This window comes from Heloderma suspectum, chromosome 1 (assembly GCF_057233095.1).
Source record: "Heloderma suspectum isolate Gila_16-S chromosome 1, 16-S_ref, whole genome shotgun sequence".
NCBI lineage: Eukaryota > Metazoa > Chordata > Lepidosauria > Squamata > Helodermatidae > Heloderma > Heloderma suspectum.
This window is the reverse complement of record NC_139458.1, coordinates 326608733-326633320: the sequence shown is the minus strand read 5'-3', so window position 1 is coordinate 326633320 and position 24588 is coordinate 326608733. Positions and strand designations below refer to the sequence as shown.

Sequence of the window (24588 nt, the reverse complement as noted above, 5' to 3'; positions counted from 1 at the left end):
GTTTCAATGGATTTAAACATACATAACTCACTGCTGGATCAGGGCCTTGGGGGCATCACCTAAGGCTAGGAAAATCACTAGGAAGGAAGGAAGCCACAATGGGTCGGACCTCTGCCCCATCTAGCTCAGTCTGGGTGCACTAGAAATGCCCGAGATTGAACCTGTGATCTTCTGCATGCAAAGCACTGAACTGCAGTCAACGTGAATTTTACACTGAAATTCAGCGGGGTTAATTTCTAGGTAAATATTATTATTTATAATTATTTCTCAGCTTTATATTACAGCCCATCTCTCAAAGTTCCCAAACACTCAAGTTTCACGAAAAGATACAACGAAACAACAGATTAGCCAAATATATCATAAAACAACAATCCTAACAACCGACGACATGTGGACATGGAAGGAAATATCCCAGAAACCATTAAAATCGCTAGACAGCATCTACCTCTAATTTAGCTTCAGATCCTCCTCCAATCAAGACTGCATTTTTCCAGTCTTCTAAAATTGTATAAAGAACTGGCCAAGACTACATAGGTTTGGGCTGCATAAGTGCAATCCTGTCATTTCAAAGGGTGTTAGACTTCAATCATGGAATAACCAGAGATCTGCGCGTCCTCAGGTTCCTGTGATTACAAATACAACCATCCCTAACAGATCAAATAACAAAGCACCCACTACTCACCTCATTCTTCAATTTGCTTCCAGAAAACCTTTGAAAACCAAGATATTTCACTTTTAATTCAGGAAAGAATATTGGACCACAATTTTGAGAAATGTACTACTAATACTGTAATATAGCAGGAAAGTGATTACAAGCAACAAATCCCAGACAGTGTTGTTCTCTTTTTTCTTTTCTTTTGGAAATTTTTTTAATGCCTTCAGCCTTGTGAGGGCATTATTAAAACCACTGAAGAAAATATGTAGAATCAGTGAACATGGGACCAAACCATTCTAATTCAACCCCAGAGTTGCTAGTGATACCCTAAGCACTCACCCACTGGTTAGCAGTGGTGTATTGGAGGGGAAATGAGGGGGAATACAGCTCCTGTGTTTTTTTCCAGAGCAGGAACAGTGACATCATCTGCTGGAGCAGGGCTCCTGTCAAGGGGAGGCATGGTTGGGCACTTGCCAAGGGCCCACACCCCAGCAGCGGCCCACTGACCCCAGCAGCAGCCCACAGAGCCCCCTGGACTTACTCCTCTTCTTCACCACTGCAACTTGCTTGCTCACCTGCCTCTCACTCTGGTGAGATGGAGGAGCAGTAGATGCCAGTGCCTACTTGCTTACTGGCTCTCAGCCTGTCAAGCAAGCAAGTGGTAGCGAGGAAGAGAAAGAGGAGGGGGAGCAATAACAGCTGATGACAATGGCAGTGAAAAGGCAGACTCACTGAGGGAGGGGCCCCACTGAGAGCCCTCAAAAACCTGGAGCCCGCGCTGTGCAAGAGTGTCCTTATTCCAGCAAGTGAACGAGGTGATCATGAGGCTTTCAGCATTTACTATTGTTTATGACAGATTAGCATAATCAGAATGAGGAAAATAATCAAGCAGAGACTGGATACTTCTTTCCTTTTCTTTGATGGAGTTCCTACTTCACATTAGCAGTTTAACATCTTAGCAAGCTTGCCTGCATTTCTGATTAAAAGCTAAACGTTGCATTTCAGCCGGCTGAAGATTTTTTTTGTTAAAGCTCAATGTATTCTGCAAGGTGGACATATGTAGTCAGAGAAGTGAGCACCACTGAGTTCAATGGAGCTTACTCCCAGCTAACTATGCGTAGGATTGCAGTCTTGCTGATACTAATAAATTGGGCATTATGCTGGGGGTGGAGGTGAGGGGGTAGATAGACATACATAGATACACACACACACACACACACACACACACACACACACTATCTGCTCTTCCACTTCAAAATTTACCACTACATCACTGCTGGCTGATGACTATAAACTTAATGTGGTTCGTATTCACATGGCAGTCTGGTTGAGTGCATTGAACGAACGTTGAATGGCCCTGGTTTCTTGGATTACTGGCTGGTTAGAGATGAGGAGTAAAAACAATTCTCATTATATGGCCAGAAGACACACACAACCAGCTTCCTATGTGGCTGCATGTGAAGCAAGTCAGTTTACAAATGGCAGCCACTTGGTAGACTAATCATAATCACCACCATCCAGTCTTCTGAAAATCATGGGGTTTGCACAAATATAAGGATCGCACCCGAACAATTAGTAATTGCTTGAAATTGCTGCATATGTACCAGTTCCCTGCCATGTGAAGCCACAGACGTAGAACTTTTGTATCATCTCACATCTGCAGGACCTTTATATCACTGCACATCACTTCAAAAAAAGTTCCTTTTAATGGAATCATTCATATGTTCAGCTAACAGTCATCAAGTGTTGCGTGACGAAAAATCAAGGGATGTACATTGGTTTTAATTTTTGTGAACCGCCCAGAGAGCTTCGGCTATTGGGCGGTATAGAAATGAAATAAATAAATAAATAAATACATGTGTGAACTGGTCTTAGGTGAGCTTCATCTTTGATCATTATTCAACAATATCTCGGCTGTAATTCAAGATTTATTTTACCATACCTTGTCAAACCTTTCCCAGAATACACAGAGTGGTAGTATGCACTGCTTTCTTTAATGCCAATTCCATAATAGTGGTATCTGTAGTAGAGGGGAGGAACCCAACAAATTATATTTATAGGACACCAAAAAAAGTTGAAGTCAACCAGAATTGATATTTATCATTTTCTTTACTATGGAGAAGTATGGAGAAGTTATGGACTATTTATGGGGAATCCATGGAGAACTTATGGAGAAGTTATGGACTTATCTTTCAGTAATCCTGTCCCACAAAATAGTCAGCAAATCACTTTCTCCCCCCTCCCACACACACACGCACGCTTCCCCCCCTTCCTTTTCCTTTTCTTTTTGCTATCACATTTTAAAAGGCTAGGATTTGAACTAAAGATCATGACTATTCAATATGATGGAAGACTGAGAAATGTGGGTGCTGTGTTCACAAATGCCCCTGAGGAAAAAGTACCTGCTGTGAGCTGTCTCTCAGCATTTCCCCTTAATTGGGGGCATTCTTCAGCTGGGACAACTGCTTCATCTTAGGTTCTGAAAGGATGTGCAAGCCCTTAGAGGTATTACCGCTGGCTGCGCTGGTCAAGGTCCTTCTCCTTTCAGTAGCCTCCTTCCAGCCTTATCTAGCAGGGGTAATTGGCATCTCTTGCTTTGTATCTGTTGGAAAAGCTAATTGGATAGTCTCCCTGCTCCTCCTCTGGCCAGGGGAAATACAGATTTAGTGAAAGGGATGTTGGGAACTTACGCTGTCTCTCTGCCTTTCCCTTTCGGCTGATAAGAAAATAAGGGCAAAACTAAGCAGTAGCATTTAGCACGGCAACCATTTTGTCAGGAGCTATTGAGCTTAAAACTGTACAAGGCAGCTATGAATATTGCTGCCTTGCACAGTGAGCCCCCAGGCTACGACACAGAGTATTCTCTGGGCAATAAAGTGCTCCTGGACATTCCGCCCATTCAGGCTGGTCACTGGCTCCCTCACCAGGAAGAACTATAAAAGCTTCCTGCTGGCTTGGCTTCCTGTTCTGACCTCTGGCTACCAAACCCCAGCCTATGACCTCTGGCCCCTGCTTGACGGCTTCCTATGGCTGAGCCCTGATGACATGTTATTATTCCCTCCTTTCCCTCCATAATGTCTACTAGAATTAATTTGTGTCCTCTTAATATTCCCTCACCCCTGCTGACAGCAACCAATGATATGAAGCAGAAGGTGGGGAATGAAGAACATTAAGACAAAGGTAAACTGAAGCAGACATTATAGAGGGGGAGAAGGGACAAGACATGTAGCTGCCATTTTCGGTGGCAACCATATGTTTACTATGTTATCTAGTTTGGCCCTAAGAAGCTGCCTGGTTGCTCTGAGCCCACAGATCTTAGGAAGCTGCCTTATACCAGGCCAGGCTATCTAGCCTGGGATTGTTTATTCTGATTTACATGGCTCTCCAGGGTCACAGGCACAGGCCTTACATATCACCTGCTAACTGATCTTTTTTTAAAACCAGAAATGCAAGAATTACAATCACAGAGTTGTAAGGGACCTTGGAAGTCACCTAGTCCCCATCCCCTACTCAGTGCAGCTACAGCGTCCTGGACAGATGGATGTCTGGCTTTTGCTTTGGTACGCCCACCAAATTGAACCATGGGCCTTCTAAGCAATCATGTGCTTGGCCACTGAGTTATGGTCACCCTAGTCCAGTACTCTCTACTTTAACTGGCAGGTTCTCTTCAGAGTCTCAAGAATTGGGCAGTGTCCAAGTGGGCTGTTTCGCAAGCGGGGCCCACCGCTGATTCCATTCTGCATGTGGAACCCTCCGCCAATTCCACAAGCAGCACTCACAACTTGTACAATGGAGATTTAGTGCTTCCTTAAGGAAGCCTTGCAATGATCAGAAACACTATTTTTTATCAGGTCAGGTTGGCGGAGCTCCCTTATATGAGCTCTGCTGACCTATTCCATTTCACATGAGCATTCATTCCTCATTTCCGGTTCCTAGAGGAAGTGCTAAATCCCCATTGTGCAAGCAGTCGGTGCCACTTGCAGACTGGAATCTGCACTGGGCCCCACTTGTGGAACTGCTGTAACAATACCCTAAGGTTACTAGAAAGATAACGGTAAAGGTATGCTCAGGTAGGGAAGTGAAAAGGTGTGATCTTCGGTCTGGCTCCTTGCCCACCTCCCCAGAAATGTCACTGCACATAGCAAAAAACAACAACAGACCTCTTCAGCAATTGCACTACAGTAAATCCACACTGTCAGGGTTTATTTTAATTTATTCTTGGGATTTATATCCCACCTGCTCAAAGAAATTCACAGGGCATCTAGCACAATAAAAACAATACAATGATACACTGCTCTTCCAGTTCTCCCCCGCTCCACCCCCCTCCAACTGCAGTGAATGAACTCTCAAAGGAACAGAAGAACAGGGCTAAAATGGGAGAAAACAATGAGTTGATTCTGACGTTTTGTGGGCCATCATGAAAAAGTAGCTATACAAAGAGTGGCAAATCCAGAGTATGTGAACACATCCTAGGCTGACCCTTTTCCCCATTTGCTTTTCCCCATAAAGCAGGGGCCTGGAAGTCTAATTTTAATATCAAAGGGACTATCTGGGTGAGGTGATCTGAACCCTGCCTCATCCCCTGAATTACCCCTTTGTGTACAGTCACCTGGAGGGAATCTACATGGCGACAGTTTCTGAAGTGTTTTGTGGTTATATCCAGATTTTCATGAAATTGCTTTGGTCCATCAGTGGCCCATGAAGCAAGAAAAGCGGAGTTTACACTACCTAAAAACCAGCTTTCATGGGTCACACTGCACTTGAGACCACCATACTTTGGGATTGGTTGGGCGGAGTCCAGCAAGTAGAACTGAATGTCATCAACTGCATAAGTGCTGCTCAGCCAATGAGAGAGGCTTGTTCCCTGCCCGTGTCCATGCTCCCCTGCTCAGGGAAATTTAATGGAAGCACTGAATTAAGCCCCTGTAGTTTACCCCACACCTCTCCCCTCTGATCCACCATTGGGATACCGTAAAAGGTTAAAAGAGGGCTACTACAATATTGTGAATGGTTAAAACAGCACTAGTGCAATATTGTGAATGGTTAAAACAGCGCTACTGCGAAGTAGTAGGGAAAGGAAGCCTGGGTCCAAAAGTGCCCTACTGCAAATGGGGGGAAAAGAGGGAAGGGGGGCAGCCCCTTGACTGTCACTGCCAGGTCACAGCCAGGTCATAGAAACACCCATAGGATTTAATGTGGGGTGACAGGGCACCCTGCAGCAGAACTGGGTGGGAGCCGTGTTTAAGGAAAACACCACACTAAAATGATTTCGTGAAAATGCACTGTTTCCAGAGGGAAGCTACAGGGTTGGTATGGATTGCTGACAGCATCATCTGTCAGAAAAAAAGTCCTACAACTCCCAGCATTCCCCAGCCAGCCATGCTTGTAGGACTTTTTTCTGTCCAAACATGCATAGGATTGCATCCTAAGCCCAGGGTCTAAAATTACCTAGCTGCACCACTGCTTTCAGGTCAAGAAGAGTGTGCTTAAAGCGCTAGAGGGCTGGGAGGGAGGGTGCTTGTGGAATGAAGGATGGCTGTCTGGGAGGGTTTCCAAATATCACATTGGCTCAGAAAATAACCAAATTATTTCAGTTGGGGGGGGGGACTGGCTAATTTGCGATCCAATCCAAAGTGAGGGGTGGGGGGCTCAAGCATCTCTACAGCATAATGTTTTCTGATAATAAATAAAAGCATAGTGAGCTTTAGACATTTAATCTTATGATGTGTGTTATTTATAGCATCTTGTTTCTATATATAAAATTAAATATGTATGATATAAAACAGGGCCTAGGGTTAAGATAGGCTTGGGAGAGGCAATAGATTTATGGGAGGGATAGGGTAGATTAAATCTGTTTATTTTAGTGTCATATTGTTCTTATTGAATTGGAAATAAAAGCTGTGATGCAAATCTTTGGTTTTCTTATTAAGACTTTTAGGAGGAAACGGAATAAGCCATTTTCTTCCACCCTTCCCTTCCTATATGCATTGACATATGTTCCTGTGTGGCAAGTAGCCCTGACTTGAGCATATGCCGACACAAATGATGGCTGATAAGGCAATGATACGATTAAGCTGCTCAGGGACTCGCAATAACTCATTATCGCAAGGCCAGCTGCCATATCAGTTTTATTAGCCCACTAAATCACTTTTAATAAATAAGATAATGCCTTTCAGAAATGGTGGAAGGAAGTTAAGATTTAGCATTGATCAAAGTCTACAAAGAAATTAAAATGTAACTTGAGCTCAGACAGCCCATGAGTGTGTCTACTCCATGCCACATGCACGTGTTATTCCTCAACAGGAGTCACAGCTGCACAGCCAACCTTGGCCCCGATCCAGAGAATGTTAGTTGTGGCTAAATTGCATGACTTAATTTAGGCATGACTAACGTATTTGACACACTGATTTCAATAGGGCTTATGTGCAACCAACTTTCTTTGGATTGGAGCCATTGTTGTTTATGGTTTCTACCTGCCTGTGGAATTTCATGGGCAGCAGGATGTGAGGGTCAAACTACACGTTATGTTAATTACATAGCATGTCGCTGAGGCTTTATTTTTACTCTAGTGTAAGTGCACAGGGCACTGACTAGGACCACCACCACCACACATCAGTAGGGGAGCATTAAACCTTCCCTCCCTTGTTTGCTTCCTGACCCCTGCCCACACGCCCGCTGCAGGGTTTTTTTTAAAAAAGCCTCCATTGACCCCAGTGGAGACTTTCTTTCTTTTCTTTTTTTTAACAACCATGCATGGGGAAGGATTTTGGGGAGCAAGTGGTGGTGGTGGTGGTGGTGCTGGGGAGGTTTAATCTTTCCTCCTGGTGTGCACTGCTTCAGCTCTGAATAGGGGCTGCACCCACTTACTTAGGAGAAGAGGAGGAGCAATTTGACCATGGGAGGACCTCTTCTTCCTTGGCTTTCCATTACTCTCACCGCTCTGTTCCACTTGCTCCATCCTCTTCCTTTTTCACTCTTCCTTGATTCCAGGGGGAGCTGGTGGCTCCGATTTTGGGGGGGGGGGGCTGTACAGCCATTCTGGGTTTCAGTCAGAACCAGCCAGAACTCTAAATGAGCTATCCAAGGTGCTGGACCTATTTTGGGGGATAGGGTTCAGCACCTTGGATAGCTCCTTCAGAGTGCTGGCTGGTTCTGACTGAAAGGCAGAACAGCTTCACAGCCCCATTGAAATTGGTGCCACCAGCCTCCACTGCTTGATTCCTTCTCCTTCTTGTTACTGGAGCACTTCCATTTTGGCCCTACACCTGCACTTTCTTTGTAGCTTTCAAGTTCACAACAGCTATCAGCTAATGATGATAATACTTGACTACAATAATTTTGTGAGGAAGGAAACAAGCCTGTTCCTGCCTTTCAGTGTTTTTAGCCAATGAGTGAAATAATCATTTACATTTAGGGGACTGCGAATATTTACAAATTATAGGGCGACACCCCGTTGTCTGGAGAAAGGACCTCCTGGTTCATTTTGAATCTCCCCCTTTGGTGGTGGTGGGGGGCTTCCTTGTGGAAAACTGATTGCTGTCCCAAGAAAAATGATAAAATCCAGCATTTTAGTCCATCTGTGATTGCGAAGTAGCATATCCACTCCAAAACAAAAGGTAGAAGCAAAGACAGGAATCCATGCTCTTTCTAACTCCGGTCTTCTTTCATGCAATTTTTTACAAGCCTTTTTCTGAATTTGTGAATTCCAACGTAAATAAGTTCCATCATTATTACGACCGTATTGTAGGTCAGGCATGGGGAACCTGTTGCCCACAAATATTCTCCATCTCCAACTCCCATCAGCTCCTGACAGCATGGCCAATGAACCAGGGTGATGGGAGTTGTGTCCAACAACATGTAAGGGCACGCCTTCTCACCACTGTTGTTGAACTGTTGCACTGCTGTTCAGCACTGTAGCTGACAAAGCCTGAGTTATGTCAGCTGTGCAAACTAAGTCGGTGCTATTGTCCCCATACTGTTTTGAAGGAAGCAGAGAGAATGTAGTGCATGAGAACCCTGCAGAGAAGTCCAGTATTATTATCCAGTCTCCTGGAGTGTTGGGTTTTGCAGGGAAATGCAGCCAGGTGGAAGCTGTGAAAGGGCCTATAGCAGTGGGGTGGAAGGGGTGAATAATTACGTTCCCACACATATTGGGGAGGGAAATAGGGGGAGCCTTGGGGTGGGTAGATTTTGATCATAAAAACAACCTGAAAGGAAAGTGTAAACCACCCCAGAAGTACTGCTTCTTCAAACAATTTGACAGCGCCCCCATCACACACATTTCCCTAAAAAGATATATAGATATATATTGAAGCAACCATGCGCAGTTTGAGCCTCAGAGTTGTTAAAAATGCATCAAAATGCTGCAGTAGATGTTATTCCCACCACTACTCCTCCCCCTCTGGGTTGTTGTTGTTCTGTCGTTAAGTTGTGTCCGACACTTCGTGACCCCATAGACCATAGCACACCAGGCCTTCCTGCCCTCCGCTCTCTCCCCGAGTGTGCTCAAATTCATATTCATTGCATCGGTAATACTATCTAGCCATCTCATCCTCTGCCGTCCCCTTCTCCTTCCTTATAGTCCAGCTCGTTGTGCCATACGTTACTACTGGGAAAACCATAGCTTTGATTATACAGACCTTTGTCGGCAAGGTGATGTCTCTGCTTCTTACTATGCTGTCTAGGTTTGCCATAGCTTTCCTCCCAAGGAGCAAGCGTCTTTTAATTTCATGGCTACAGTCACCGTGTATCTTGGAGCCCAAGAAAATAAAATCTGTCACTGCTTCCATTTCTTCCTCTTCTATATGCCAGGAAGTGATGGGGCCAGATGCCATGATCTTAGTTTTTTTAATGTTGAGTTTCAAACCAGCTTTTGCACTCTCCACTTTCACCCTCAACAAGAGGCTCTTTAGATCCTCTTTGCAGTTTGCTTTCTGCCATTAGGGTGGTATCGTCTGCGTATCGGAGGCTGTTGATAATTCTCCCGGCAATCTTAATTCTGACCTGTGATTCATCCAACCTGGCATTTCTCATGATGTACTCTGCATATAAGTTAAATAAGCAGGGCGACAATATACAGCCTTGTCGTACTCCTTTCCCAATTTTGAACCAATCAGTTGTTCCATGTCTGGTTCTTAATGTTGCTTCTTGACCCTCATACAGGTTTCTCAGGAGACAGGTAAGGTGGTCTGGTACTCCCAACACTTTAAGAATTTGCCAGGTTGTTGTGATCCACACAATCAAAGGTAGTAGTGTAGTCAATGAAGCAGAAATAGACGTTTTTCTGGAATTCTCTTGCTTTCTCCATGATCCAGCAAATGTTGGTGATTTGATCACTAGTTCCTCTGCCTCTTTGAAACCCAGCTTGTACTTCTGATAGTTCTCGGTTCACATACTGCTGACGCCTAGCTTGTAGGATTTTGAGCATAACCTTGCTGGCATGTGAAATGAGCGCAATTGTACGGTAGTTTGAACACTCTTTGGTATTGCCCTTCTTTGGAATTGGAATGTAAACTGACCTTTTCCAGTCTTGTGGCCACTGTTGAGTGTTCCAAATTTGTTGGCATATTGAGTGCAGCACTTTGACAGCATCATCTTTTAGGATTTTAAATAGCTCAGCTGGAATACTGTCATCTCCGCTAGCTTTGTTGTTACTAATGCTTCCTATGGCCCACTTGACTTCATTCTCGAGGATGTCCGGCTCAAGTTCAGTGACCGCTCTATCATGGCTATCAGGGACATTCAGATCTTTCCTGTATAGTTCTTCTGTGTATTCTTGCCACCTCTTCTTAATCTCATCTGCTTCTGTTAGGTCCCTGCCTTCTTTGTCCTTTATCATGCCCATCTTTGCACAAAACGTTCCCTTGAGATCTCCGATCTTCTTGAAGAGATCTCTAGTCTTTCCCATTCTATTGTTTTCCTTGATTTCTTTGCATTGTTCATTTAAGAAGGTCTTCTTGTCTCTCCTTGCTCTTCTCTGGAACTCTGCATTCAGTTGGATATATCTTCCCCTTTCTCCCTTGCTTTTCTCTTCCCTTCTTTCCTCAGCTACTTGTAAAGCCTCATCAGACAGCCACTTGGCTTTCTTGCAGTTCTTTTTCTTTGGGGTGGATTGAGTTGCTGCCTCCCGAACAATGTTACAGACCTCCGTCCATAGGTCCTCAGGCACTCTGTCTATCAGGTCTAATCCCTTAAATCTATTCCTCACCTCCACTGTATATTCATCAGGGATATGATTTAGGTCATACCTGAATGGTTTAGTGGTTTTCCCGACGTTCTTCAATTTAAGCCAAAATTTTGCAAGAAGCAGCTCATGATCTTAGCCACAGTCAGCTCCAGGTCTTGTTTTTACTGACTGTATGGAGCTTCTCCATCTTTGGCTGCAAAGGACATAATCAATCTGATTTCGATATTGACCATCTGGTGATGTCCATGTGTAGAGTCACCTCTTGTGCAATTGGATAAGAGTGTTTGCTATGATCAGCCAAGGCCATGCTTGCCTGTTATCCCGGTGATTTCTTGACTTCCTACTTCAGCATTCCAATCCCCTATGATGAAGAGGACATCTTTTTTTGGTGTCAGTTCTAGAAGGTGTTGTAGGTCTTCATAGAACCGATCAACCTCAGCTTCTTCGGCCTCAGTGGTTGGGGCATAGACTTGAATTACTGTGATGTTGAATGGTTTGCCTTGGATTCGTACTGAGATCTTTCTAGCGTTTTTGAGATTGTACCCCAGTACTGCTTTTCCCACCCTTTTATTGACTATGAGTGCTACTCCATTTCTTCTAAGGGATTCTTGCCCACAGTAGTAGATATAATGGGTCACCTGAATTAAATTCGCCCACGCTTGTCCATTTTAGTTCACTGATTCCTAAGATGTCGATGTTCAATCTTGCCATCCCATGTTTGACCACCTTCAGCTTACCTTGATTCACTGACCTTACTTTCCAGGTTCCTAAACAATATTGTTCTTTACAGCATTGGACTTTCTTTTCACCACCAGACACATCCACAGCTGAGTGTCCTTTCAGCTTTGGCCCAGCTGCTTCACTCTTTCTGGCGCTACTTGGAAATACCCTCTGCTCTTCCCCAGTAGTATATTGGACACCTTCCAACCTGAGGGGCTCATCTTCCGGCGTCATCTCTTTTAGCCTTGTGATACGTTCCATGTGGTTTTCTTGGCAAGAATACTGGAGTGGGTTGCCATTTCCTTCTCCAGTGGACCACATTTTGTCAGAACTCTCCGCCGTGACCTGTCCGTCTTGGGTGGCCCTGCACGGCATAGCTTATGGCTTCACTGAGTTATGCAAGCCCCTTCGCCACAACAAGGCAGTGATCTATGAAGGGGCCCCCTCCTTCATGCCAATGGCTGGTTTGGTTTTCCAGCCAAAAATACCCTCTACAAAATACACCTAGGTTTAGTTCAGCTGGCCCCTCACAGCCCAAATCTGTACTCAATTGCATGTGGATGCCTCATGCTCCATTGAACTGGGAAAGTTCACCTAAAGTTTAGATCATGAATTTCCAACCCGCCCCCCGACAGCAATAGGGGAGAACTGGCTATGCCAGCACCATGATTGACCTGTTTGGGGAAATGCAGCAGCTTTGGATCCATGTTTACTCAGAAGTAAAGCCCACTGTGTACAATATGGCTTACTCCCACTGTTGGTTGTATTCTGGAACACTCTGGAGAAGGCTGCCCCTAAACTGTGTAGATTTGTCTTATTGCTGGGGAAAGGTTGTCTTTCTTAATGTAAACCAGAAAATCCTTGACTAATATCAAAATATTTTACTAAATGTTGTTAAGACACGTATTAATTTGAAATACACCATATTTTTAATTTTATATTAGACAAAAAAATCTTCATAAAGGACCATTACTCAAATTTCCCCCCAAACATTAAGATAAATAAGAGTAGATTATGTCATAGTTTCCAATCAATAACACATGAGTCTCATCTGGGGTCAGACCTATATATTAAAAATAATTCAGCAATATATTAATCTGGCCAATGCTGAGATCCATGTATTATCATTCCAAAATTTATGTTTTAGCAAGTTTGGGTGGTGTTTCTTACACATCTGCAAAACCTGGAAAAAGAAAAGTAGAAATCAATGCTTGCCATATGCCCAGACCCTGTCTAACTAGGTCTAAAAGCAAATGGGCAGGATAAGGATTGTTGCAAAATTATTTCCTTCAATGCCCATCACATGACACAGATATTTCCCTTCTATTTCATTTAAACTAATCCAGGCATGGAGAACCTCTTTCAGCCCAAGGGCCAAAAGCTCTTGGGGACTGCATCCCAGTGGTAGGTGGGACTGAAGGCAAAGTGGGTGGAGCCAAAGGCAAGGGGGCAGAGCCAAAAGCAAAAATACCAGCCTATTTTAGTGTAAAGTTGTTACTGCCACCAACTAAGCCTTAGGAGAAGCATCTTGACCTTTTAGAATGGGGCAGGTGGGAAACTGCACGAAAGCTGAGAAACTATCAAATGATCCATGGTTGAGGGAAAGTGGGTAGAGCTAGGGGGAGGGGTGGGGCCTTCTGGAGGACCCTAGTTTTGGCCCCTAGGCCTGAGGTTCCCCACCTCTTGCCTAATCCTATGAGTTCTTCCTTTCACAACAGAGTTGTGAAAGCGATAAGCCATCATTCCTACACCAGCGTCCCCTCTGATACTGACCTCAAGTCAGCACAAGATGTCTCCTTAACACCTAAGTGCTAGTGTGGTAGCCCACATCTACCATCAGCAGACCACCAACTGTCAATTCAGAAATTACTGAGAACAGGGGCATGATAGGGAGACAGGACAAAGGAGGAAATCCATGTACCAAAGGAAGATCTGTTTATGGACCATCCTATAATAGCATTTTTGGTTGCTAGCCATTTAGTCTGGAGTGGACATCCTTCATTCACTCCATTTTTACAGAGAATCTGAATGAAGCCGTTGCCAATCACATCATTCCAGTGTTCTCTCTGTTGAAGTCCTGTCTTCCTTCAGATGTCATTTGTGGTATCCCTCCCCCCGCTTAAAACATGATTGCAGCACCAGCCCATCCAGTGTGTACTGTCCAAGTCCTACTGAGGGCCTTGTTGGGGTGGGGGCAGAGGCTACTGACCTTTTAATTAATAGCCTTCTCCTTAAACTTTTTCTTTAAAAAAAAAATTGCTTCCTATTCACTCTCCATGGCAGCAGCATTCTTGAATTAGAGAGTTTCCCTTTGGGGGCACTAATTACTAGTTTCCTCTTTCCTGCCAGAGAAACTGCTCATTATTGTTTTAATTTTATTTATGTGCATTGTCGTAACTGCAAACAAATTTAAAACAAAAAAACAAATAAAAACTTTGCTGTGGCTGCAAATTTGAAACCAGCAGTTAAGAGTGCAATTCTGTTCATGCCTACTCAGAATTAAGCCCCACTGAGTTCAAAGCAACTTACTCCCAGGTAAGTATGTGTAGGATTGCAGCCTAAAGCCCCAACACAGAAAACTGACTAATGAAGGGCAATTCAGCCGCAGCCACAAAGACAGAACAGGAAGTAATTGATCAGTCTGAAGTCAGGAGGAAACTAATGACGGGACAGTTGCAGGGAGAAGGACAGCCTTTGCTGAGTGAGACTTTCTTCTGAGTAAATATATAGTGGGATCTTGCCCATGGAGCTCCATTTGCAAATGTTGCCTTTACCCAATTTTGCGGGATTCTCTCCTCCTTCAACAATCCCTTGTAGCCTATCCCACATATTGTACAGGAGATTCCCCGAACTGACTGGAAAGGCTTTTGGGGAGTCACAGGGGGCTACAGAGGGGAGGAGGGGTGGAAAAGTCTCCTTCTGTGACTTCCTTCTGTTCACAGTTGTCAGGATGCAAGCCAGTAAAACCAGACAGGAAATATTGTAGGTGCCATATTTTTCCATGTACTCTAAAAATACTATTTTCAGTTCATCACATACATGAAGTCCAATTGTCTGCATACGGATTCTATGCCTTTAATAGAGACATTGACACAGGTTAAGAACTAGATGTGAAATAGGTCTTACTTTGAATGGCCCCTCGTGCCCAGCCGCCTTGTGGTGAGAAGAGGAAACTTCTGGCGAATAGTCTAAAGTGAAATGTCAGATATTTAAAATCTAGAATCAATAACTTCAAAAAGTGATATTGATGAAGGGACAAACTTTTATATCTGTACATTTTATATCTGTACACAGGAGAGAACCTCACTGTCATTGTTAGAATCTTCAGTACCAAGAAGCCTCTAATTATCTGAATTCTCTCTGAGCATCACTGTAAGCCTATAACAATGTTAACATTATCATGTTGCCTATGAAACCCTATGGAGTGCTCTCATTTTATCTGTACATCTGATTTGGAAGGCTGCAACTTCTAATTGATTCATCTATTTGATTAATCACTTTTTTAATTGACTAAAAGGGCAGTCCTGATTAAACAGTCAACACATTTTTATAAATTACATTACTTTATACAAACAGTAGACAGCAGGCACAATTGTAGAAGCAGCATTCCCTCTTCACTCTCATAAGAATGGAATGCCTCTTCTAACATTGTGACATATACATGCACCATCTAACACCAAAGCATGTTCTCCCCAAAAACTATTATTTTAGTCATATGCAAATTGATGTAGATGTAATCAATTAATCAATGAAAACTCATTTGAGTAATCAATGCAGATGTCTTTATTTATTTAATTTATTAAAATATTACATCGTACGTAATCCTCCTTCTCTCCATTTTATCCTCACAACAACAACCCTGTGAGGTAGGTTGAGCTGAGAGTCTGTGACTGGCCCAAAGTCACCCAGTGAGCTTCCATGGCTGAGTGGGGACTAGAACCGGGGTCTCCTGAGTCCTGGTCCAAAACTCTAACCACTGCACCACACTGGCTCTCTTTAAATATCTTTAATGAGATTTGCCAATTATATTAGACAAGTGGGAATAGCAACACAGTGTTCCAGTGAGGAATACTTCTGTTCAGGGTTCATAGAATCACAGAATAGTAGGGTTGGAAGGGGCCTACAAGACCACTGAGTCCAACCCCCTGCTCAATGCAGAATCCAAGTCAGGGCATCCCTGACAGATGGCTGTCCAGCCTCATCTTGAATGCAGCCAGCCAGCCATGCCCTTTTCCAGAAGACTCTACATCATTCCATGTTTCCTCTCCAATCATCTCTCCTGGTTTTCCTTCCCCCACCCCCCAACACACACACACACACACAACATCCAGTTGGCACTCTTGCGCCCACTGAGCATGTTCTGTCCTCACTGGGCCATTTTGGGTTCTCCCTTAGGGGAATGTTTTGTACTCCTGCAAACTTTGGGATTTCCTTAAGCCTGGTGACACCTCTCTCTGCTTCATGGATGTATTTTGGCTACATAGGGACCCACACTCAGAGAATGAGTTTTCTTTTAGTATAAAGGATATCTCCAAGCCTGCTCAGATACATGAGATTGTATATGGTATTAAAAGGACAGAAGCACTGAAGTGTTACCATTTAGATTCACACTTCAGTTCTCTACTCAACCTCCAGATACCTCTATTACACTCCAGTACTTTCACGCTCCACTTACTTACATTTCATAAAAATGCACCATGCTCATTAGGAATTTGTTCAGTATTAGAATTACACCATCTTCCTAAAATCTTTGTAGCACACAACCATGCCTCTTACCTTGCCAAATAATGAAAAGTGAGGATGAAACATACAGTGCTTTGAGAGATGCAAGGAAGCAGGGACTAGGCATCTGGACTAGGGTTGCAGTGAGAAAAGGTGACTGGTTTGTTTGCAATAAGATCTACGCTACAAACCTCTATCGGTTTTATACCAGTTTAACTGTTGGGGGATCCCCAAAGAATCCTGGAAATTGTAGTCTGATGAGGGTGCAAAGAATTCTGACCCCAGTCACAGAACTATAGTTCCCAGAGTTCCCTCTGGAAAGTGAATCACTATGAATACAATTGAAATTGGTGGTATTAATAACATCCAGAGATTCCAGGGGTATTTTCACAAATTATGTTTGACTTTTCCCGCACCATTTCCCACCACTACAGAATTTCAATATAAAACGTATTTGGTTAAAATTCACATTTGATTTTTGAAATGGTCTTCCACTTTGAACAAGACTCAAACAATATTGCACAAACGTCACAAGAATGGCTCTAAGGCACTTTTAGCAGCTGCCCTGGAAGCATCGAAAAGACAGTTGTGCCATATTTGTAGCCTAACTCCTCCCAAAAATTCACACGGAGGTGGTAGTAGTCTTTGGTTTTAAAACAAGCTCATTCAGCTTAGCAAGCCAATTTCTTTAATAATGGATTGAGATAAGCAACTCTGAAATTAAAGTATGTGTTGATGGGGGTGGTGGACAACTCCTCCAGCACTTAAGCTAACCAGGTTTTTAAAGCCACTCCTTGAAACTGACTTTTGCAATGGGACAGCTCAGGGGGAGACGTATTGACAGAAGTCCCTGCCAGTGCCTCTATAAGAAACCCAGCAGTCCTCCAACAGCAAAGGAAATACTGGAGCCAGAAAAGCCAGCAGCTAACAGAAAAAAAGATAATCCTACTGTTTCCAAAGCTTGGAAGAGGAAGTAATGCAGGTTGTTTTTTTAAAGATATGCTTAAGGTTAATTCTCTCCTCTTGGTACTGAAGTTATTTAATATGATAGGGAGATGAGAACCCCCAATTTTCATTAAACTAATGTGTTTCAGCTCTTCAGGGCAATTGGAAGAGACTGTGGATGTTTTTTTTAAAAAAGCTAATGTCTGAAGTTTTCTTGGTGTTTAGTTTCAGTAGTTCCTTGTAGTTTGGATTTAATTTGGAAAGCCCACCTCTCATTTTGATTAAATGATTTTGGCATTAAAGCATGAGTGGACGTTTGGGGGTGGGAAGAAAATATCTACAGGCAACCCTATCCTTTCAAACTCCGACTTTCATTAGCTGTTCCCTGTTCTCACAGTAGTTAGTATGGAAGTTACATTCCTTTCAGCTTTGCCAACTGCAACACTCTCTTTCCTATATCCTGCACCTCTTAAGGTGAAGGGTTCTATCTGTTGCAAATCCTTTGCATTACTACTGTTCCCTCTCAATTCCATGTTACAAAACAAAAAGAGCCTGGAGTATATCCCACTGGGAGCTGGATTTAAAAATCACCTTTCTGTTGAAGAGCGATTGAGGGATTTTTCAGGCCTGTTTTTATACAACTATTCAGAGACACAAGGTATATGAATCCTGAGAGAAATGGAGGAAATGGTTTTGTTCTATTTACCTTCCCAAATGTTGCAGCACAGGCAGGTTCAAGTTTCTCCTTCCTGCAGAAATCTAGGTAGTGTGCATAAAGGATGCACCTTGGCAAACAAACTCCTTCACATACAATATAATTCTCTTCCAGCCTGCAGATGAAAAATGAGCCAACAACATAAAATATGCTGTACTATCTTTAATCTTAATTTCTCTGCTGTTTTTTCTTACTCCCCTGCTCAGAATTTTAAGGAATGCTCTCTGCCTTTGTACCACATAATATCTCCAACATGTTATTCCAGTTGCTTTCAGTGCTACAGAATCCAAGACTGTGGTCCTGAGAATTCTTTTGTGGAAATAAGTCCCAATCTAATTAGTAGCATGGGCTTATTTATTTCTTTGATTTATATTCTGCCCCATGGGCTCAGGGCGGCTTAGAGAATGTTAAGGTCCTGTCCCCTATGGGCTTGCAATATAAGGCAATCGAATGGTTTGGAGGATAAAAGAGGCCAAATGAAATGAAAAATGACACTGTAAATATAACATCTATTTAAAAAAACAATCCCCAAACCAAAATACCCATACCACACTATAAATAAAAAACCCTCCACAGAACAATGCTTTTTGCAGGCACTACTCACTAAATACCTCCTTCTTAAAGAGGTTGGGTGATGATTTATCTGCCCTGGAAGTAGATTAATCTTATTTTCACCTAAAGGCCATGATGACCCAGAAGCGGGTGTTCCAGACCTGGTCTTTGGAACTCCCTGTCCCTGGAGGCCAGGCAGGTGCCAACGCAGTGTTGCTTCCCATGCCTCCTGAGAACAGTTCCGTTCCAGGAAGCATTCTTTAAATGATGAGCCGTGGTTTTTATTGGGATTCTATGTTTAGTAATTTTAATATGGTGTTTTAATCTTTTTTTTTTTTCTTTTTCACTATTGTACCTCTTGTGTTCACCGCTCTGGAATCTGTTTTAGATAGGGAGCAGTATACAAATGTTGTTAAATAAATAAATAAATAAATTTATCCAACTTTTCTTCCAGCAGGTCCCACTGCTGAACAATGGGAGCTCCCAAATTAGATTGCAGCAAGGTGCTAAGGGAGGAAAAGTTACCCCTTCCACTTACTGTTTTCCTGATCTAAATTGCTCCCTGAAGCTGCTATTTGCCTCAAAGGGTTAGGGGAGAAGGAAAAATACAGGTTTCCATTTATAGGAAGATGGCCCAATAAACCCTCATGTATTACACTGTTCCTTATATGCACATATACCATGTATATGTGAGGTTGGGACCACGTGTTTGGGGTCAGGGTGCCAGTCTTCAATCATTCCAAGCCTGAACAGCATTTTAAGGGATTGCTATAATCACAATGTTAGCGTTTACTGAATAAAATCAAATTTATTACATCATTTGGGTAGCTTATGCAGAGAAAATGTGAACTGAACACAAGAAGAACTGTGGTGGGTCAGACCAAGGGTCCATCTAGTCCAGCGTTCTGTTCACACAGTGGCCAACCAGCTGCCCATGGGAAACCCACAAGCAGGACATGAGTGCAACAGCACCCTCCTGCCCATGTTCCCCAGCAACTGCAGTATACTGCCTCTGATACTGGAGAACTTTGAGGTAGTTTGGACTTGTGAACTCAAGAACTTTGAGATAGTTTAATCACTTTGCTTAACAACCTGATTCCAGGATGGTTAACATTAGCACACATAGTTCTGTTTGGCAACTAGTTTTCCTAAATGGCCACTCTGAAATGGGGTAAGGACTAGTGGGTCAGCACCTCAACTTCCAGCTAGCAGAAGCTGGTGGCTCTGACGTCAGTGGGCCGGTGAATCCACTCTGGGCTTCAGTCAGAGCTCTTCACACCTTAGATAGCTCTTTTAGAGTTCTGGCTACTCTGACAGAAACCCAGAGAGGATTCACTGCCCCACTGACATTGGAGCCACCAGCCTCCACTGTTTCCAGCTCCTAAAGTAGCCTGCCAGTCACCAGCTTTCCTTTTGGTGTGCGGAGACCGGTCACACTTCCCACTTTGTCCACACAACTTTTGCCTCCAGGTTGCCAATGAGAGGGAGGTAGACAGTAGGACTGGAGCTGGTCCAGGGATCTCTAGTTGCTTATGCCTATTGTACTGTGATCAGATTCTGTCTGCGTAACCTTAGCAAGGAATTCATAGGATGATCATGAAAAGCATCCTTTCGCAAATGCATGTCCTAGTTACTTACATTAACATGATCAGAGATCAGTGTTGAAAATTCAGGTACAGTACATGATACTGTACTGAAATTGCATAGGATTTTACTGAAGGCAAGAGGTGCACAGCAGATAAAAGAATGAGTATATCTTCTCTGCCCAGCTCTCTGAGCATCTTTGCCATTTTACTTTGGTATCATTTTAGAGCCGCCTTCCCCAACCTGGTGACCTCCAGATGTTTTGGTCTAAAACTCCCATCCATCCCAGCCAGTATGGCCAGTGGTGAGGGATTATAGGAGTTGTAGTCCAAAATATCTGGAGGGCACCAGTTTAGGAAAGGCTGCTTTAGAGATCAAACCGCTGAACGCAAACCTCTGGTGAATCACTGCACTTGCAGTCTGTTCCACAACATTAATAATCTAGTTAAATGATATAGTGGCTAAATATTTATAGAATAAGCTATTTACACAGACTTTCTAAAATACTGACACACTGTGCGTGTGTGTGTGTGATATATATTTGGAATTAGTTTTAACTACTGATTTGAGTTTACCTAGACACATTGTATGAAACATTCTCAACTAAAATGTTACATCATGCAGATTTTGCTTGTGCTATGAATCCAATGGCTGGTGGTTCTCTCTCAATGAAAACAAAGAAAAAGAAATAACAACATGTAGCAGGAAAATGGTACATTAAACCTGCCCTCTGGGTTGGTTAATACACTTACCATTGCAAGGTGAGCTGTGTCTGCTTCTTTTTATCCTTCATAATCTGAGTGATTGTTTTCTTTGGAGGCAAGTGTTTGTTGAGATATTTTATCTTATTTTCATGGGTCTCTCCATCCTCCTCTTCCGAGGAAAGGGGTTCACTGCTAAAATGAATTTCTGAGTGCAAGGGGGTTTAAAAAGAAAATACAATAAATCAAAATGAACTGTGGCGTGTTGGTGTCTGTCTGTCTGGTTTGGGTAACTAGATATATACCTGGAAATATACATACAATTTCAGGCTTGGATTTCTTTGAGGAGAACTTCCCTCCTGATGCAAAGAGAAGCTCTGCTTGGGAGGGAAGTGAATCCAGATTGAAATTGTGACAGAGGGGAAATTTTAAAAATAAAATCCTCTGCACACACTGCTGTGCCAATATGGATTGGGGGCTTCCCACAGCTATTTATCTTTTTTTTAAAAAAAAGAAAAATTGTGTCAGGTTTTGCCTTCAAATCACAGAATTGTGAAGCTAGAAAAAATGTAAGAAGTTCACCAGGTTTAACCTTCTGCACATATTGCACTTAGAAAAGCTGCCCCATTAAAAGTTTATCCTGCCTATACTATGTGTGCGTGAGGGAGAGGGGGAGAAGTAAGCAAAATAATGTCTGATGAATTGAAAATGTGAATATTGCTGCAGCCAACAAAAGCTGGTTCAATAAATGCCACTCTTTTAGCTGTTTTATTCATACCTCACTGATATAGACAGACTGTAGAATTCCGTGTACCCCGATTACATAATCCTACCTCAACAGAAATGAATCTGAAAATGTACATACATAGAGGAATGAAATGAAGAATTCTGTGTCACTTGCAAATGTGCAGGCTCTAGTCCCAGCAAACACTGCACACTAAAAGATACCATCTTACATGTCTGTATAGTAAGCAGATAAAGAAGTGGCTAATGTAAAGTTCTGTGTAATTCCAAAGTTGATAGGAAGCCCCACTAAAGCCAGGGAGACTTACATTGCAATCCTATACATGTTTACTTGGAAGTATGTACCACTGAGCGTGCACAGGACTGCAGCTTTACTCTTCATTAAATGTTTAGGTTGGGATGTCAGACTGATAGCTAGACAGAGTAGAGAGATGGATGGGGAAATGAAGAATAACTGAAAGCCTGTGTATATTTTCCTCAACAGTCCCATAAATGTATATTCACTATAAATGAAGACAATGGCTTTCCCATCTTGTAATCTATTGTCATCAAATTTGGGGCGGGGGAACTACATGATGTATCACTTTCGTTTTGCCTTTTACTCTGACGAAAGGTAAATGACAAGCTAAAGTGGCAAGGCTGTATCAGGCCGCCATTCTTTGGAAGAACATTCCCTTCCGATCAGTGGGTCCTATCTGTGGCGGAGGCAGAGGTGGAGCCAACGAGTTTAAAACTTTAGCATCCTGGAGACAGCCACAGACAAAGGGCTATAGGAAGAGATGAAAATTCCCCCTGAGCAAGTGCAGAGTGCATTTCCCTTGTCAATTACAGTGCTCCCACATATAGGAACATAGGAAGCTGCCTAATACTGAGTCAGACCTTGGTCCATGTAGCCCAGCATTGTCGACACTGACTGGCAGCAGCTCTCCAGGGTTTCAGGCAGGATGCTTCCCTCCCCTACCTGGAGATGCCCGGGACTGAGACCTTCTGCATGCAAAGCAGGTGCTCTGCCACTGAGCTACGGCCCCAATCCACACATCAAGGGTCGGATCCAGGCTTTGAGTAGACCCATAGCAATCAACGCAACAAGACAGTCGTGGCTAACTTTCGGTCCCATTGATTTCGGTGAGCCTGCTCGGAGCACGACGAAGCCTGGATCCAAGCCGGGACACACGGGACGGAGGGTTCGCGGGTCAGAGGATGCTTCTCTCCGCCCGCCCCTCTCCAGGTTTGAGCCGGGCATCTCTTTCCCCAGGAATCAAGCGCCAGCAGGCCAGGCAGGTGGCCTCTCCGATCCAGGGCTTCCGACGGCGCCCGCCGCCTGCCTCTCCCCGCGCAGCAGAGCCGAGCCGAGCCGAGCCGAGCCCCGCCTCGGGGCGCTGGCCGGAAGCTGCCCCTCACCTGCCTTGATCCCCGCGCGGAGCTCCGGCTCCCGGCTCCCGCCGCGCGGCGAGTCGGCCCGGGGCGGCGCCCCCCCGCCGGCCGCAGCCTGCAGCAAGCCCTCGGCCAGCAGCTCCGCGTAGCAGCCCTCCGCCTCCTGCTCCGCCCGGCCGGGCGCCGAGGCGCCTTCGCCCCTGGCCGGGAATTTCGCCAGCGCCATCGCCCCCTCCCGCTCAGGGCTCCGCGCCCGCCCCGGCCATGGGGCGGCGGGTGGCCGGAGAGGAGGGCGGCTCGACGCCCCGCGCGGGCCTCCCCGCCCCGCGGTCGCGGCGAGGACGGGCGCGGGCCGGGCCGGGCCGGGCCGAGAGCAGGAGCTCGACGCGCGGGCCGGCGAGCGCGGGAGCAGAGCCGCCGAGCCGCGCGGCTTTTGAAGGGCGCCCAGCCCGGTTCCGTTACGCGGCGGCGGAGGAGGTCCCGAGAACAAGCCCCGCGAGCACTGCGCCTCGCTCCCCTGCCAGGCTGGGCTGACAGGAAAGCCCTGCCCACCGCCCGTTGCCAGGAGTCCTGCCGGGGCGGCCCCCCCGGCGTCAGATTTGCTGGGCGCCCCCTCCCCGCTGCTGATCTGCGGGCGGGTCCCCGAAAATGCGCTTCTCCGTTCAGCTCCGACAGCCCCCTCAGGCCTAGAAAGCGGACAGCCCTAAGAAAGACGGCAGCTCTTTCGAGCATGTGCAGAGTGGAGTCGTTCTGCACTCGTGGAGTTGCCTCGGTGCGTGCCTGCCTGCATATCTGGGTGCTAAGACGAAGGGCGTCCAAGCCCAAAGCTGTGATCTACAACCAGGAGCCTAGCCGGTACCTCTCAGAGCAGCGGCCTCTAATTCTAGTACATTAGTTGACACTAACGGGGCTAGTGTCAACTAGCCTAACTATTGGGGCTACTAACGGGGATTAAAGTAAATAAATAAATAAATGGGGTGGGGGGTGGGATGCGGTTCCAAGACAGACTTTATAGATAACTTGGCAAGATAGACAGACAGATGTGTATTATTTCCTCAGTCAAAGTGACCACCTGACCACCTGCAGTAACGTTCACTGCCAATTCACATTCAGAATAAAATATATTGGATAGTCCATCCTGGATTGTACCATTTCAGTCCGTTGCTGGGGGCAAGTGTACGCTAGAATGTTTTCCCCATATTATGGGCTGGATCCAGGATTTGCCTTCTGTGAATGGAAGGGCTTCACTCACAGGAGGTGCCTCTGCCCAATTTGGGGGGGGGAGTCCCTCCCCCCTGCACCACAGCTCACCCCATTCAGCAGGGTCCCCTGACCGTCTGTGTAGCATTTTCAGGGGGCTGGAGGGACCACTGTGGGGAGGAGAAGTCTGCTTCCATCAGCCCAGTTGCATGTGCATAAATCTGGATCTCAACCAATAACAACAAAATCCACCACCCAATCTTCCGTGTATGTGGAAATCTAACACCAGACGAATTGGTGCAAGCTTTCTATGTGAGGAAGCCTTTTTTAAACACAGGGTACTGGTAGTATTCAAACATACAGCCCCTGACCTTCAGTCTGCAAAGTTGTACAGTCCAGAAAGGATTAGCATGTACCTTTTCCGACTATTTGAATTGGCTCCAAAGGGCGAGGAGAGGAACTCATCATCAAATACAGTCAAATAGACACT

At 44.6% G+C, this 24588-nt stretch overlaps 1 protein-coding gene across 1 annotated transcript in view; it reads right to left on the bottom strand.

Moving 5' to 3' along the window:
• The window catches only part of RFX6 (regulatory factor X6), a 56009-nt gene extending 32885 nt beyond the window's left edge, over positions 1–23124 (bottom strand). The window contains exons 1-6 of the mRNA XM_084815605.1: positions 22926–23124; positions 20832–20988; positions 17935–18058; positions 14688–14749; positions 2598–2675; positions 683–710 (exon numbers count right to left, since the gene is read on the bottom strand). Of these exons, the coding sequence (XP_084671731.1) occupies positions 683–710; positions 2598–2675; positions 14688–14749; positions 17935–18058; positions 20832–20988; positions 22926–23124 (648 nt within the window). The remainder of the gene's footprint in view (positions 1–682; positions 711–2597; positions 2676–14687; positions 14750–17934; positions 18059–20831; positions 20989–22925) is intronic.
• Positions 23125–24588: the final 1464 nt, after the last annotated feature.